Consider the following 15,478-nt stretch of genomic DNA (forward strand, 5'->3'; position numbering starts at 1 on the left):
GCACACACATGCACAGACACATACATGTACCCATGCACACACATGTGTGCACCCAAGCACACACATGCACGTGCATATATGTGCACCTGTGCACATGCACACACATGTGCACCCATGCACACACACACGTGTGTGTACCCATGCACACATAAAACCACACAGATGGGTGAACTCACCCACGCACATGCACACACATATGTGTTCCCATGCACACACACATGCGTACACAGGGATGCACACACGTGTGTACCCACGCACTCACAGAAACACATGTGTGCAGCCATGCACACGCATATGTGTACACATGTGCATGCAGAAGCATACAGATATGTGTCCCCATGCACACAAAAGCACACAAACATGTGTACACATGCACACACAGCAGCACACACGTGTGCACCCATGCACACACACGTGTGTCCCCACGCACACACAGCAGCGCACACACATGCCCCTATGCACACACGTGTGCACCCATGCACACATACACACATCCCCATGCACACACAGCAGCACACATGTGTCCCCACGCACACAGCAGCACACACACATGCCCCTATGCACACACGTGTGCACCCATGCACACATACACGTGTGTCCCCACGCACACACAGCAGCACACACACATTCCCTTATGCACACACATGTGCACCCATGCACACACACACACACATCCCCACGCACACACAGCAGCACACACGTGTCCCCATGCACAAACAGCAGCACACACACATGCCCCTATTCACACACGTGTGCACCCATGCACACACACACCCCCGTGTCCTCATGCACACACAGCGGCGCACACACATGCCCCTATGCACACACGTGTGCACCCATGCACATACACACGTGTGTCCCCACGCACACACAGCAGCGCACACACATGCCCCTATGCACACACGTGTGCACCCATGCACACACACACACCCCCCGTGTCCCCATGCACACTCAGGGACTCACACACGCGTGTGTACCCACGCAGAGGGACGCGGGGGGGGGGCTCACACGGGGGCCACCCCCCGCACCGTGCCCCCTCCCCGCGCTGAGCCCCCTCCGGCCTCCCGGACTGTCCCTCCACCGCCCCCCCCCCCCGCCGATCCTGCCCCCTCCGGGCCCGTGTGTGCGCCCCCCCCCAAATTGTGCCCCCCCCCCCCCCCCCCCCCCGCCATGTCCATGCCGCCAGCGGGACCCCCGGGCCGGCGAGGCGGAAGGCGGGGGGGGGGGGGGGCGGAGGGTCCCTCCTCCTCCTCCTCCTCCTTCATCCCTCCTCCTCCATCCCTCCTCCCCTCCCCTCCCCCGCCCGCCGCCCCGCTCGGTGCCGGTGCCGGTGCCCGGTGCCCGGGCAGCGCCGCCCCACGCCGAGCCCATGGCGGGGCCCTGCCGCCGCTGCCCGCTCCTGCCTGCACCCCTCGGGCTCTGCCTGTCCCTCTGCTGCCTGCTGCTGCCGCCGCCGCCCGCCGCCGGCTCCTGGAGCCCGGCCCTGCTGCAGCCCGCCGCCCGCAGGTACCGGCACCGGGGGCACCGGGGGGACACCGGGAGGGAGCCGGGCACGGGGAGGAGGAGGGGGGGGGGGGGGGGAGAAGCGGGGAGATGGAGCGCAGGCACCGGGAAGGAGGTGTCCGGGCACGGGGTGGGGGGGCGGGTACGGAGCGCCGGGGGGACAGGGGAGGTTGGGGATGCGGGCACCGGGGGGCTCCGGGCACCATCGGGTACCGGGGGGGATGTGGGTACCGGCCACTGGGGGCACTGGGTACCGGCGGGATGTGGGCACCGGGGGGCATCGGGTACAGGGGGGATGTGGGCACTGGGTACCGGGGTGCATCAGGTACTGGGCACTGGGGGGCATCGGGTACCAGTGGGCTCCAGGCACTGGGGGGGCATCGGGTATTGGGGGACTCCGGGTAATGGGGGGGCATCGTGTACTGGGCAGGGGTCCAGTGGGTTCTAGGGGACTTCAGGCACTGGGGGGCATCATCTACCAGGGGGATCCGGGTACTGGGGTGCATCGTATACTGGGCAGGGGGGACATCGGGTACTGGGGTGCATCGTATACTGGGCAGGGGGGACATCGGGTACTGGGGGGCTCTGGGCACTGGAGGGCATCGGGTACTGGGGGGCACCGGCTGCTGGGCACGGCAGGGCAGGGGCTGCTTGAGCCGTGCTGCTGGGGCTACCAGGGCTGGGAAAGCTGCAGGGGTACTGGGGGGCTTACTGGAGGATACTGGGGCTAGCTGGACTTACTGGGACTGGTGGTTACTGAGGGATACTGAAGCTTGACTTTCCAGGCCTGGGGGCTACTGGGTGTTACTGGGGCTGGCAGGACATCCTGGGGCTGAGAGTTACTGGGGGGCTACTGGGGTTAGCTGGACTTGCTGGGGCTGGGGGTTACTGGGGGATTACTGGGGCTGGGGGTTACTGGGGCTAGTGGGATGTACTGGGGCTGGGGTTACTGGGGCTAGCGAGAACTGCTGATGCTTACTGGGGGGTTACTGGGGCTAGCAGGGCTTACTGGGTCTAGCATCACTGCTGGGCAAGCCACCAGGGCTAGCAAGGTGCTGGGACATGGTGGAGCTACTGGGGTTGCCTGGGCATACTGGGGCTACTGGGGCTACCTGGGCACGCTGGGTCTGCTGGGAGTGGTGCAGAGTCAGCGGCCCTGGCCCCAGGGTCCTGCCTGTCCCCGGTGGGGGTCGGGGCAGCCCGCTGCCCATTTTGGGGGTCTGTGGTCCCCGTCCCCACCGTCCCATCCCAGCGGAGCGGCCGGCGGGATGGCGGGGGGGTTGTTTACAGGAAATCTTTGGCTCTGGCCATGTCTCCGGCACCGGATTGCCGGGACCTCCCGGTTCCGCTCGGGTCGGAGAGGCGACGGGCAGAAGCCGCCTCATTTCCCCTTCCCCTCCCGGCCAAGCCCAGGAAGCCCCCAGCGCCTTGGCACCACCCTGCTGTGGTGTGTCCCCCCCCCAGAATCTTCCCAACCCCCAACCCCGCACCCACCACCCCACTGCTGGCACGGGGGGACCCACGAGCCCCCCACCCCATCCCTCTCATCGGGCTAACGCATCTCTGGGGTCCCACATGCCCAAGCCGGGGGGGGGGCATGAAGCCAACAGGCTGGTTTTGGGAAGGGGGGGTGGGATTCAGAGCCAACCCCGGGGTGGGCTTTGCCCAAAGTGTGTGCAAGCCCCAGCAGCAGAGCCCGAGCCCGCTCGGTGCACGAGTGGTGGCTCAGCGGCGGGTGGGCCGGGTTAGACCGGGCCATGCGAGCGCTGGCACGTTGATGCCCGCCAGCTCCTGCCCCACTGCCGGGGGGGGGCATTCCCCCACCTCTGCCAGGCGAAACGGGCCAGGACCCATCCCCATCCCCATCCCCGCCGGCGCTTGGCACCCCTGCTGCATCCCTGTGCCTGGGGAGCATCGTGCCCACCCAGGGGGGGACGATGCCGGGGGAGGGGGGATGTCACCCTGGGTAGGGATGGGGGGGCCGGGGGTGTCGTTGTCCCCCTCCCCGCGTCCCCTCTTGGCATGGCAGGGTGGCAGCAGCAGTGTGGTGACAGCCGCCCCGGCAGGCTGGGCGCTTTCCTGGCCCTGGCACGGATCCCGCCTGGGATGCTGCCCGGCTGGAAAGCCCTGTGCCACCCTGCTGTCACCCCCCCCCCCAGCTCCCCCCCGCCCCCGGCACCTCCCAGACAATTGTCGCCCCCCCGCGTGGCGCCCACTCGTCCCCACCATCACCGCCTCCCTGCTCGCAGGGGCTGCGCGACGCTGCGGCGGTCCCAAAAAGCTTGAGTTTTGACCCAAATTGTACGGAGTTTGGAGCCGCCGAGGGAGGGGGGCACTTGGTGTGGTGGCACTGGTGTCCCCCCCACCTCTGCAGGGGGAAACTGAGGCTGGGAGGGGGAGAATGGGATGCCCAGGGTGGGCAGAGCCTGGCATGAGGAGCCAGCGTGGGGCAGGCGGGGGGGGCCCGAAGAAAGGAGCCTTTGTGTGGGGTGGGCTGGGGGCGCAGGGGGGGGCTCCGGGCCCAGCTCCAGGCCAGCCGGCGCCAGCGCCGTGCCGGGCTGGGAATGCAGCAGGAATGTGGGGCCTCAGCTCCCCCCCCCTCACCCCCCCCACCCCCGGCGTGCCAAGGCAACCCCAGGAGGGTCCCCTATGGGCACCCCAAAAGCATCTCCCGGGGCAATCTCAGACCCCCTGAGACCGGGGCAGGGGGGACACCCCGGGTGGCACCGCCACCTCCGCCAGCCCCATGGTGTCCCCCCTGGGCAAGGCTGACGGGGCTGGTGGTTTCCCTTCCAGCAACTGGTGCTCCTACACGGTGACACGTACGGTGTCGTGCCATGTCCAGAACGGCACCTTCCTCCAGAGGGTCTTCCAGAGCTGCCGCTGGCCCCTGGCCTGCAGTGGGGGCAGGTGAGCGGTGCCACCAGGGTCCCCTGAGAGTGGGCACCCATCATCCTCCCCCTGCCCCCAGCACCCTGGGGTGCTCCCGGGATGGGTCTGAAGGGCTGACCCACTCTGTGCCAGCAGCTACCGCACCATCGTCCGGCCCATCTACAGGGTGACCTACAAGACGGTGACAGCGCTGGAGTGGAGGTGCTGCCCTGGGCACACCGGGGCCACCTGTGAAGAAGGTAGGAGCTCACATGGCTGTGGGAAGGGTCCTCATCCTGCCTCGGCGCTGGGCTGCTGGTCCTTTCCATGGCCAGTGTGGGGTGGTGTCACCCAGAGGTAGTGGCTAGGATGTGGTCCCTAGCCATCAACATCTCTGGTAGGGATGGGCAGGGCAGGGTGGATGGAGAGATTGATACATATGGATGGATGGATGGATGGATGGATGGATGGATGGATGGATGGATGAATGTTCCTCTGTAGGTGGATGGATGGAGGGAGGGAGGGATGGATGGACGGATGGATGGACGGATGGACGGATGGATGTTCTTCTGTGGATGGATGGAGGGATGGATGGGTGGATGGGTAGATGGATGTTCCTCTGTGGATGAATGTTCCTCTGTAGGTGGATGGATGGAGGGAGGGAGGGAGGGAGGGAAGGATGGATGGATGGATGGATGGATGGATGGATGGATGGATGGATGGATGTTCCTCTGTGGATGAATGTTCCTCTGTAGGTGGATGGATGGAGGGAGGGAGGGATGGATGGACGGATGGATGTTCTTCTGTGGATGGATGGAGGGATGGATGGGTGGATGGGTAGATGGATGTTCCTCTGTGGATGAATGTTCCTCTGTAGGTGGATGGATGGAGGGAGGGAGGGAGGGAGGGAGGGAGGGAGGGAAGGATGGATGGATGGATGTTCTGTTGTGTGGGCAAATGTGTGGATGGATGGATGTTCGAATGGTTGAGTGGATGGATGAATGGATGGATGTTCCCGTGGGTGGGTGGGTGGATGGACAGATGTTTCTGTGAATGGGTGGGTAGATGGATGGATGTTCCCATGGATGGGTGAGTGGAAGGATGGATGTTCCTGTAGGTAGATGGATGTATGGCTGTGTCCATGGATGGGTGAATAGATAAGTGGATAGATGGATGGATGTTCCTGGGTACGTGGGTGGGTAGATGGATGGATGCATGGATGGACGGATGTTCCTGTGTCGGTGGATGGGTAGTTGCGTGTGTGGCTGGATGGATGTTTCTGTGGGTGGGTGGATGGATGGCTGTGTCCATGGATGCAGGAATGGATAAGTGGGTGGGCGGGTGGATGGATGGGTGGATGGATGGATGGACAGACAGATGGATGTTCCTGTGTTGGTGGTTGGACGGGTGGCTGTGTCCATGGATGGAGGAACGGACAAGTGGAAAGGCTGGCTGGCTGGATGTTCCTGTGCTGGTGGTTGGGTGGATGTCCCTGTATGTGGATGGATGGGTGGGTGGAGAGATGGAGAGGGATTCCAGTGGGTGGGTGGGTGGACAGACAGAGGGGTGGATGGCCCCACAGATGGGTGGATGGCCCTGTGTTTGGCTGGACGGGCAGATGCAGGGGTGGGTGGGCAGACGGACGCTTGGCTGGCTGTGCTGGGGGGGTGTGTGTGTGGATAACTTCAAAGGCCGATGGATGGGTGGGGTGTGGGTGGGTGGGTGGACGGACAGACGGACGGACATTCCTGCGAGGGTGGGTACGTGGCTGTGCCCCGAGGGGGTGGCTGCCTGCCTGCCCGCTGTCCCTGCCTGCGGGTGGGCAGCTGCCTGCGCGGGTGGATGAATGGGTGCCAGGCTGTGCCATGAGTGGTGGGACGGGCGCTGCCACCTCGGCAGCTGGCCCCCCGCCTGCCTCCTTACCCGGGGCGGGGGGGGTGGTGGTGGGGTGGCTTTGTCCCCATGGTCACCCACATCCTCTTCCCTCCCTCTCCCCCGGGACCCAGGCTGTCCCTAGCCTGGCCCTGCCTCTGCGGGGTGACACCCAGGGGTGGGGACACCCTGGGGACAGTGGGGTCCTGCAGGACAGTGGCTGGCACGAGGGGCTCCGGAGCCAGCTGGGTGGCAGCAGCATGGGGGGGTGCGGCGGGGGGGCTCTTCCTCCTCTTCCTCCTCCTCCTGCTCTGTTCGTGCTTGGCCGGGTGCCCCACATCTGGGCCCACTTAGGGCGGCGCTGGCTGTCCCCTGCAGCATGGCGGTGGCCGTGCCGGGGTGGGGTGGCAGCGCGAGGGGGAGAGGGGGGGCCGTGATGCCACCAGCTTTGCTCCAGACACCCCTTTCCTGCCACGCTGGGTGGCCCCAAACTGCTGTCCCCGAGTTCCCTCGGTGGGGACGTGGTGCTGGGACCCCATGATGGGTCGTGGATGTGGGCAGTGTCCTCAAGAATGTGCCCCCCCCTGCCTCCAAAGCCACCCCCGATCTGGGGGGTCTCACGGGGGGAGCTGGGTGGGGGCCATGAGGGTGTTTGGGGGGATGAGGTTGAGGACCGGGGAGGGTCTGAGGGGGGCTGGCTCAGGTTTGTGGGGTGGGTTGGGGGGGGTCTGGTGTGTGGTTATGGGGTGGTTTGAGGGCGGATCTGGCTGAGGGTTATGGGGTGGGTTTGGGGGGGGGTCTGGATCAGGACCATGGGTGGGACTGGGGGGCTCTGGCTGAGGGTTATGAGGTGGAATTGGGGGGGCTCTGGCTGAGGGTTATGGGGTGGGTTTGGGGGGGGTCTGGTTCAGGACCATGGGTGGGACTGGGGGGCTCTGGTTGAGGGTTATGGGGTAGAATTGGGGGGGCTCTGGCTGAGGGTTATGGGGTGGGTTTGGGAGGGGTCTGGATCAGGACCATGGGTGGGACTGGGGGGCTCTGGCTGAGGGTTATGGGGTGGGATTGGAGAGATCTGTCTGAGGGTTATGGGGTGGGAATGGGGGGCTCTGGCTGAGGGTTATGGGGTAGGTTTGGGTGGGTTTGGGGGGCTCTGGTTGAGGGTTATGGGGTGGGTTTGGGCTCTGAAGCTCACCAGGAGTGAGGATGGGGCAGAAGCAGCGGGTCCCATTGCACCCCCCCCGCCCATATTTTGGGGTGAGCCAGCTTTCCCAGCCCCATGGCCCTTGGGGGGGGTGCCTCCCACCAGAGGCAACACACCAGGGGGGTGCTGCCCCCTTCCTGACCCCCCTTCCCTCGGCAGAGCCTCACACCTTCCTCGCCTTGAGGGATGCTGGGCGCCCCCACGCTGCCCCACGCCGCCCCCCCCTGCGCCCCACAGCTTTCTCAGGTGGGTCCCTGCCTTTGCCACCACACGCTGCATGAGAGGGGTGGGTGGCCCCCACCTGACCGCCCGTGTCCCCCACATTTCCCCCCCCCACAGGGTGCCTGAACTGCAGCCACGTTGGGGAGCTGACAGCCCGGCTCGCCACCCTCGAGGCGCAGGTGAGCCCCCCCTTAATGTGCCACCAGCACCGGGTCTGGCCACCCCTCGAGGGACACAGGAGCCCGGGGGGGTCACCTTATGGTGTGTCATCCCCCCCCCCGCCCCCCGCCACTGTGGCACCCAACCCTCTCATCTCTTCGCCAGGTGGCCCGGCTGTCGGTGGCTGAACCCCCCACCTCCCCAGCACCCAAAGGCAGCCCCCCCGGCAGGGGGCCAGAGACCGGGCAGCTTTGGGGGTCCCCAGCCGCCCGTGGGAGCCCTGGCGATGACGGTAAGGCAGCTGCCCGCCCCCCATATCCCCCACCCCCCCCCCCCAGCCCTCCCCACAGCCCCCCCCCCCCCGCGGCACTGGCGGTGGTGGCAATGCCACCCAGCAGCACCATTGCCCAGGAAAAGCACCCGAGTGTTATCAATATTTGGGGGGGGGGGGGGGGGGGGGGAGGCACCTGGGGGACCCCCTTCTTGGCGCTCCTCACCTTGGGGGAACGGGCTGCAGTCCCACCCCCAGCTGACCCCAGGGGACAGTGGTGGCTCTGAGCCACACTTGGGGACCAGGCCAGCTCTGGGGAGGGTTTGCAGGGTTAACCGCCCCCCCCTCTCCCCCCCCAACCCCCCCAAGCTTTGGTTTGGGACAGGGTGGGGGCAGCTGCATGGGGCTGCTGCCCTTGGGGTGCCCCCACAGACCGATGCTCCCCCCACCTGCGCCAGGGTGGCATTGGGGAGCCACAGTGGGGACTGGGTGTGGGCGGGGGGCACCCACCGAGGGGGGCTGTCCCTGGGGTGCCCCCCCTGAGGGTGCTGCTCGTCCACAGGGAGACCTGGCGCGCGGGGCCCCCCCGGCCCCAAGGGAGACACGGGAGGACGGGGACCATCAGGCATTCCCGGGGTGAAGGGTCCAAAAGGGCCACCAGGTAAGGGGAGATGGGGACCCCTGGTTGGGGTGGGGGGGTCCCAGCCCAGTGCCTGGCTCCAGCCGAGCACCCCCCCCTCCTGGCTGGCAGATCTCGGGGGGGGTGGGGGGGTCCATGCAGCAGTTTGGGGGCTCAGAAGGATCCAGCGCTGCAGAGCTTCAGGCATTGGGAGTTTAATAGGCATCTCCCCCCCCCTATTTTCACCCTCCTCTTCCTCCCTGCAGGTCCCCCCGGCCCCCCAGGACCACCCGGCCGAGATGGAGCCAGGGGGCTCCCTGGAGAGAAGGGGCTACCTGGCCCCCCCGGCCCCCCAGGACCCCCTGCCCCCGTTGGACCAGTGATACCCCGCATAGCCGAGCCCAGTAAGGAGGGGCTGGGCGTGTGTGTGTGGGGGGGTCCCCTCCATCGGGGGGTCCCCTCCATGGGCTGACCCCCAGGATGGGGCTGGGGGCAGGGGGAGAAGTACCACGGCAGCCCGGTGATGGGCCTGGCCGTGGGGAATGGGCACCGGGGGGGGGGCAGGGTGGGAGCATCGCCCAGGGTGGGAGTGGTGTGGCCGGATCCTGCCCAGCGGGGGGGTGCTGGGACCCCAGGTGGGGGGGCTGACCCCTGCCCACCACCCATGCCCTCCCCCAGGGGACCCGCTCCTCTCCAACACCTTCATTGAAGCTGCCGGGGGCATCGTGGGTCCCGTTGGACCCCCCGGACCTGTGGGGCCCATGGGTGAGTGTGTGTGTCCCCCCCACCACCTCTTTAGCCCCCCCACTTTGAGGGTGCCCCAATGAAGGGCACCCTGCCAGGGATGAATTTGAGCTGTGCCCCATCTCCTTGCAGGTCCCCCTGGCCCCCCGGGTCCCATCGGGCCACCCGGCCCCCCAGGACCTGATGTAAGTGCTGGGAGCACCGGGGTGGGGGGCACAGGGTGGGCTGAACCCCCCTGGACCCCCCCACCTGGGCTGATGGCACCCACCTTGTCCTTGTGCAGGGTAGAGCCGGGGCACCTGGAGCTGCCGGCCCCCCCGGGGAGAAGGGAGACAGGGTGAGTACCCACCAGCATGACACGAGTTGGGGAGGTCTCAGCCCGGGGTGGGGGGAGCTGCCAGCATCTCCCACAGAGGGTCCGGTGTGGCCCCCCACCCCCCCTCCCCGGGTGCTGACGGTCTTTCTCCCCCCCCCCCGCAGGGTCCCCAGGGCCACCCGGGCAGCCGTGGCCAGGACGGGGCACAGGTACGTTGCTGGGTTGGGCCCCCCCCAGGCTATGCCCCCCCCCCCCCCGTGTCCCCCCCCTGCCAGGCCCTCTCCTTTCTGTGTTTCAGGGCGAGCCGGGCCCCAGGGGAGAGCCGGGCGAGAAGGGCACTTGGGTGAGTGGCAGTGGGGTGGCACTGGGGTGGCACTGGGGACACATCTACTGGGGGGGGGGGGGGGGGGGGAACACGACACGACAGCCACCCAGGGGTGCTGGTGGGGGTGGTGATGGGTGTGGGGGGGACCCTAGCCCCCTCCCCTGCTCTTCCCCAAAGCTCATCCCTGCCCACCCCAGTGGTGGCATGGGAGGTCCCCAGCAGTGGCCAGTGCCCGTGTCTCATCCCCAGGACCCCAGTGGTGGCATGGGGGGTCCCCAGCAGTGGCCAGTGCCCGTGTCTCATCCCCAGGACCCCAACGGTGGCATGGAGGGGTCCCCAGCTGTGCCCGGTGCCCCACATCTTGTCCCTGGGATCCCAACGGGGGTCCCCAGCTGTGCCCAGTGTCCTTGTCCCATCCCTGGGGGTCCCCAGCTGTGTGCCCTGCACTCACATCTCACCCCCGGGACCCCAGTGATGGCATGGGGGGTCCCTGGCTGCGCTTGTCCCCTTCCTCCCCCCAAAACGCTGGGGCGGGGGGGTACCCTCCCATGGTGGGGGGTCACACCACCAGCATGGCCCCCCCAAGTCCCCCCTGTCCCTCCCCACTGTGCCTGTGTGGGGTGATGGGGCACAGAGCCACCCTCCCAGGACCCCCAGCACCGGGGGGGGCACAGAGCTGTGCTGGGGGCATGAGGTAGGCTCAGAACCCCCTGCCCCCCCCCCCCCCAGGAGAAGGACTGGGGGATGGTGCCCCCCCCCCCCCAGGGTACCCCCACTCCTTCCCCTGCTCTTGTGGCGAGTCAGGGGGTGCCAGGAGGTGGGGAGTTCCCATGTCCCCTCCATGTACCCCCCCCAGGGCAGGTGGCCCGGGGCCATGCAGGGGTCTGCCCCCCCCCCCCCCCCCCCCCCCGCCTCACCCCCCCTCCCTCTCTTCTCCTCAGGGGGAGGGTTTGCACCAGCTCCGCGAGGCGCTGAAGATTTTAGCGGAGAGGGTTTTAATCTTGGAAACAATGATTGGGCTCTACGGTGAGTAGGGGGGGGGGGCCAGCCCGGGCCGTGGGAGGGGACGGGGACCCCCAGGGTGGCCCCCGCTCCGTGGGGTGACCCCCATCCCCACCGGCAGGTCACCAGGCCCCCATGACATCACGGTGGTTCTGATGTCATGGAGTCGCTGGGAGGGGTCCCTCAGCGTCCCCTCCCCTCCGCCACGGGGTGGGGGGACAAGGCGCCAGCCCTGCCCTGGCTGCAGTGTGATGTCACCAGGCGTGCATGACATCATCACCCACACTGGGGCATCACGGCCCCAGCACTGGGGACCGCTCGTGGGGCGAGGGCTACCAGGGCATCCGTGGCTGGGGACCCCAGGTTTCCCCCCCCACCCCAGGCAGTGCCCGGGGTGCCCCCCTCGGGCAGGGACACCCGTGAACAGTCTTCGTCTTGGGGACAAGCTGGTGGCTGCCCGGGCAGGTTGGGGACACGTCCCCCAACACGTCTAGGGGCTCAGTGTGGTGAGGGATGGAAGAGGGAGCACCCCACCAGGATTTACCTGGGGAGGGGACAGTCGTGTCCCCATCAGGGGGCGCACTGCTGGGGTCAGCGCAAGGGACCCCCGTCCCCCCCCCCTCGGACCCACAGGGATGGGGGAGCCCCTGGCATCCCTCTGGGGCCACGGGAGCCCTTGGCACCCCTCTGAGACCCTCCTGGGAGACCTGGCACCCCCCACCCATTGCACCGGCACCCCCCCCCCCCCCACCCGCTGGGGCTGCACCCCTGCTATGCCACCCATGCCATGCTCTGCCACCCGTGCCCTGCCACCCATGGCCATGCTGTGCCCCCCCCCCCCCCGCCATTGTCCCCCCCCTCTGCTGCGGGGGTGAACGCGCGCTCTGCTCTGCTCTCTCACTTTCCCCCAGGCCAGTAGCTTCCAAACCCTCCTGCGGCAGCAGGCCCGGCTGGAGGTCCTGGCTAGAAGGGTCACCTTGCTGGAAGCCATCATCTGGCCAGGTAACCGCGCCACCTTCCCTTCCTCCCCTCCCTGCATGAGCTGGGCGCGCCGTGACCCCCCCGACATACCTTCCCGGGAGTGGGCATGGAGCACAGGGGGCTGGAGCCCCTGGGAGCAGGTCCCCAGGACCAAGGGAGAGCACGGAGACCCTCTTGGATTGAGAAAGACAACCGTGGAGGCCCTCTTGGGCCAAGGAAAACCACGGAAAACCTCTTGGATTGAGAGAGACAACCACGGATTCTTTTGGGCCAAGGGAAACCGTGGAGCTCCCCAAGCATCAGGGGAGACCATGGAGCCTTTCTCAAACCAAGGGAGACCCATGGAGACCCTCTTGGACCAAGGGAAAGCCTGGAGCCCCCCAGGGCCAAGGGAGACCATGGAGAACTTCTTGGGTTGAGACAGACAACCATGGAGGCCCTCTCGGACCAAGGGAAACCCTGCAGCTCCCCAAGTATCAAGGGAGACTATGGAGGCCCTCTTGGGCCAAGGGAGACTATGGAGACTCTCTTGGGCCAAGGGAAACCCTGCAGCTCCCCAGGTATCAAGGGAGACCATAGAGCCTTTCTCAAACCAAGAGAGACTCTGGAGATCCTCTTGGACCAAAGGAAAACCTGGAGCTCCCCAGGGCCAAGGGAGACCATGGAGAACCTCTTGGATTGAGAGGGACATCCATGGAGACCTTCTCAGGCCAAAGGAGTCCATTTAGACCCTCTTGGATTGAGAGATGACCGTGAGACCCTCTTGGGCTAAAGAAAAGCCTGGAGCTCCCCAAGCATCAAGGGAGACCATGGAGCCCTTCTCAAACCAAGAGAAACCATGGAGACCCTCTTGGACCAAGGGGTCCATGAGGCCATGAAGGGAGGCCATGAAGTTCCTCTTGGATCAAGGGACACCATGGAGCTGCTGTTGAACCAAGGGAGCTTCTGGAGGCTCTCTGGGACCACAGGAGACTATGGACCCCCTTGGACCAAGGCAGCTCTTGGAGCTCTCCAAGGACAAAGGGAAGCCCTGGAGGAGCCCTTCAACCTGGGGAGCCCCTGGAGCTCCTCTTGGCTGGAGGGAGCCCCTGGACCTCCCCTCCTTGGCCCAAGGGAGACCGCGGTGCCTGGTCCCCACCGTACCAGGGTGCCCAGATGGGGGGTGGCGGGTACCCCACCCTCTTCCCCTCCCCTTCTGCCTCCACTTTCCAGCTGCGCTTTCCTGCAGGGGGGACCTCTCGGGGTGCCGGGTGGGGGTGCCAGGCAGGGGTGCCAGCCGGGGGGGGGATCCTCATGTCCCTTGTGTCCCCCCCTCACCAGTCCCAGTGTGCCTCTCCAAGCATGTGGGTCCCTGGGGACAGCAAGAGCCGCTGCGTGCCCCCCATTTCTGTGGGGCAGGGGACCCCCAGCACCCAATGACCTTTTTTTTAGGGGGGGTCTGGCACCCACCTCCTGACGCCTCTCTCCTTTCCTCTCCACAGAACCGGAGCCTGGCTCGGGCAGTGGCCCCCCCGGCACCGTGGCACCCGGCCCCCCCCGCAGCAAGCGTGGCAGTGGCCAGCCCCCCTACCGCATCGTGGCCCCCCGCCAGCAGCCCCCCGGCAAGCAGTGAGGGACGCTGGGGGGGGGGGGGGGGTGTCACCCACTGTGACCCCCCCCCTGCGCCCACCACCGTGCTGGTACGGGCAGGAGTATGGCCCCGGGGGGGGCGCAGGATGGGGGTCACCTCCCTGTGTGTGTCCCCCCCCCCAGCCCCGCAGGGCACTTGGTGCTAGCCGGTGGCACGGCACCGGCCCCCCACGCTTTGCCCCCCATCGCTGCTGCTTGAACCCCCCCCCGGGGGAGGGGGGCAAAGGGGTGCCAGGGCCCCCCCTGCCCCATTTCTGCCCCCACCCCAATGTGCAGCTCTGGGGGTGCTTTATTCGCCCCCACCCCAAGTCCCCGTGGCCACCCCTGTGCCGGGGAAGGAGCTCCAGGGGGGGGCTGGCGGTGGGGACCCCCCCCGGGGAAGGGGACCCTGCTGCACCGCGCGCTTCGTCCCGCTGCTTTGGGACCCTCGAGGTCATTAAACGCCTCCCGAACACGTGTCCTGCGGCGTGTCCCTCCTGCCCCGGGGACCCCCCCCCCGGTGAAGCGGGCACCCTGGGGACATGGGTGGCTGGAGGGGTCCCCGCTGCCCATGGTGGGTGGGCTGGGGTCGGTGGTAGGGTCCCACGGGGCGTCCCTGAGGGTGCCAGCAGGGTGGGACGGGGCCACGGGGAGATGGGCTGCAGTGACCTGGAGGGGACCCAGGGGACACGAGGTTCTGCTGTGCCATCCCTGGGACACGCACCCACCCATGGGACACCTACACATACTGCGGCACTCACGGGACACCCACCTGTCCCACACCACCCATGGGACACTCACACACATCATGCCACCCATGGGAGACCCGCCCATGCCATCAAACCCATGGGATGCCCACCCATGTCACACAATCCATGGGACATCCACCTATGACACACCACCCATGGGACACCCACCCGTGCCATGAAACACATGGGACAGCCACCCACACCATACCACCCATGGGACACCTGCCATGCCACATGTCCCATGGGACACCCACCTGTGCCATATGGTCCCTGGGACACCCACCCATGTCATGCCACCCATGGGACACCACCTGTGCCACACCACCCATGTGACGCCTACCCACACCATGCCACCCATGAGATGCCTGCCATGCCACACCACCCATGGGATGCCCACCCATGTCACACAATCTATGGGACACCCACGTGTGCCACACCACCCATGGGACACTCACCCATGTCATGCCACTCATGGGACACCTGCCATGCCATACCACCCACGGGACACCCGCCCATGTCATGAAACCCATGGGACACCCACCCAGACCATGCCACCCATGGGAGACTTGTCCATGCCACACGGCCCATGGGACACCTGCCATGCCACACCACCCATGGGAAACCCACCCATGACACACAACCCATGGGTCACCCACCTGTGCCTTATCGCCCCTGGGACACCCACCCACATCATGCCACCCACAGGTCATCCACACATGCTGTGCCACCCGTGGGACACCCACCTGTGCCACAGCACTCCTGGGACACTCACCCACGTCATGCCACTCATGGGACACCCACCATGCCACACTACCCATGGGACACCCACCCATGTCACACCACCCATGGGACACCCACCCACACCATGCCACCCATGGGACACCCACCCATGCCACACAATCTATGGGACACCCACGTGTGCCACACCACCCATGGGACACTCACCCATGTCATGAAACCCATGGGACACTCACCCAGACCATGCCACCCATGGGAGACTTGTCCATGCCACACGGCCCATGGGACACCACACCA

At 66.7% G+C, this 15,478-nt stretch overlaps 1 protein-coding gene across 1 annotated transcript; it reads left to right on the plus strand.

The window, feature by feature from the left end:
- Positions 1-1,369: 1,369 nt before the first annotated feature.
- EMID1 (EMI domain containing 1) lies at positions 1,370-13,698 on the plus strand. Its single transcript, XM_074159699.1, has 15 exons — positions 1,370-1,506; positions 4,300-4,413; positions 4,528-4,634; positions 7,607-7,693; positions 7,787-7,848; positions 7,994-8,120; positions 8,662-8,760; positions 8,985-9,122; positions 9,397-9,483; positions 9,595-9,647; positions 9,746-9,799; positions 9,943-9,987; positions 10,077-10,121; positions 12,017-12,107; positions 13,568-13,698. The coding sequence occupies exons 1-15, from the start codon at positions 1,370-1,372 to the stop codon at positions 13,696-13,698; spliced, it is 1,377 nt and encodes a 458-aa protein (XP_074015800.1).
- Positions 13,699-15,478: the final 1,780 nt, after the last annotated feature.

The sequence above is a fragment of the Numenius arquata genome, chromosome 16, assembly GCF_964106895.1.
Source record: "Numenius arquata chromosome 16, bNumArq3.hap1.1, whole genome shotgun sequence".
Taxonomy (NCBI): Eukaryota; Metazoa; Chordata; class Aves; order Charadriiformes; family Scolopacidae; genus Numenius; species Numenius arquata.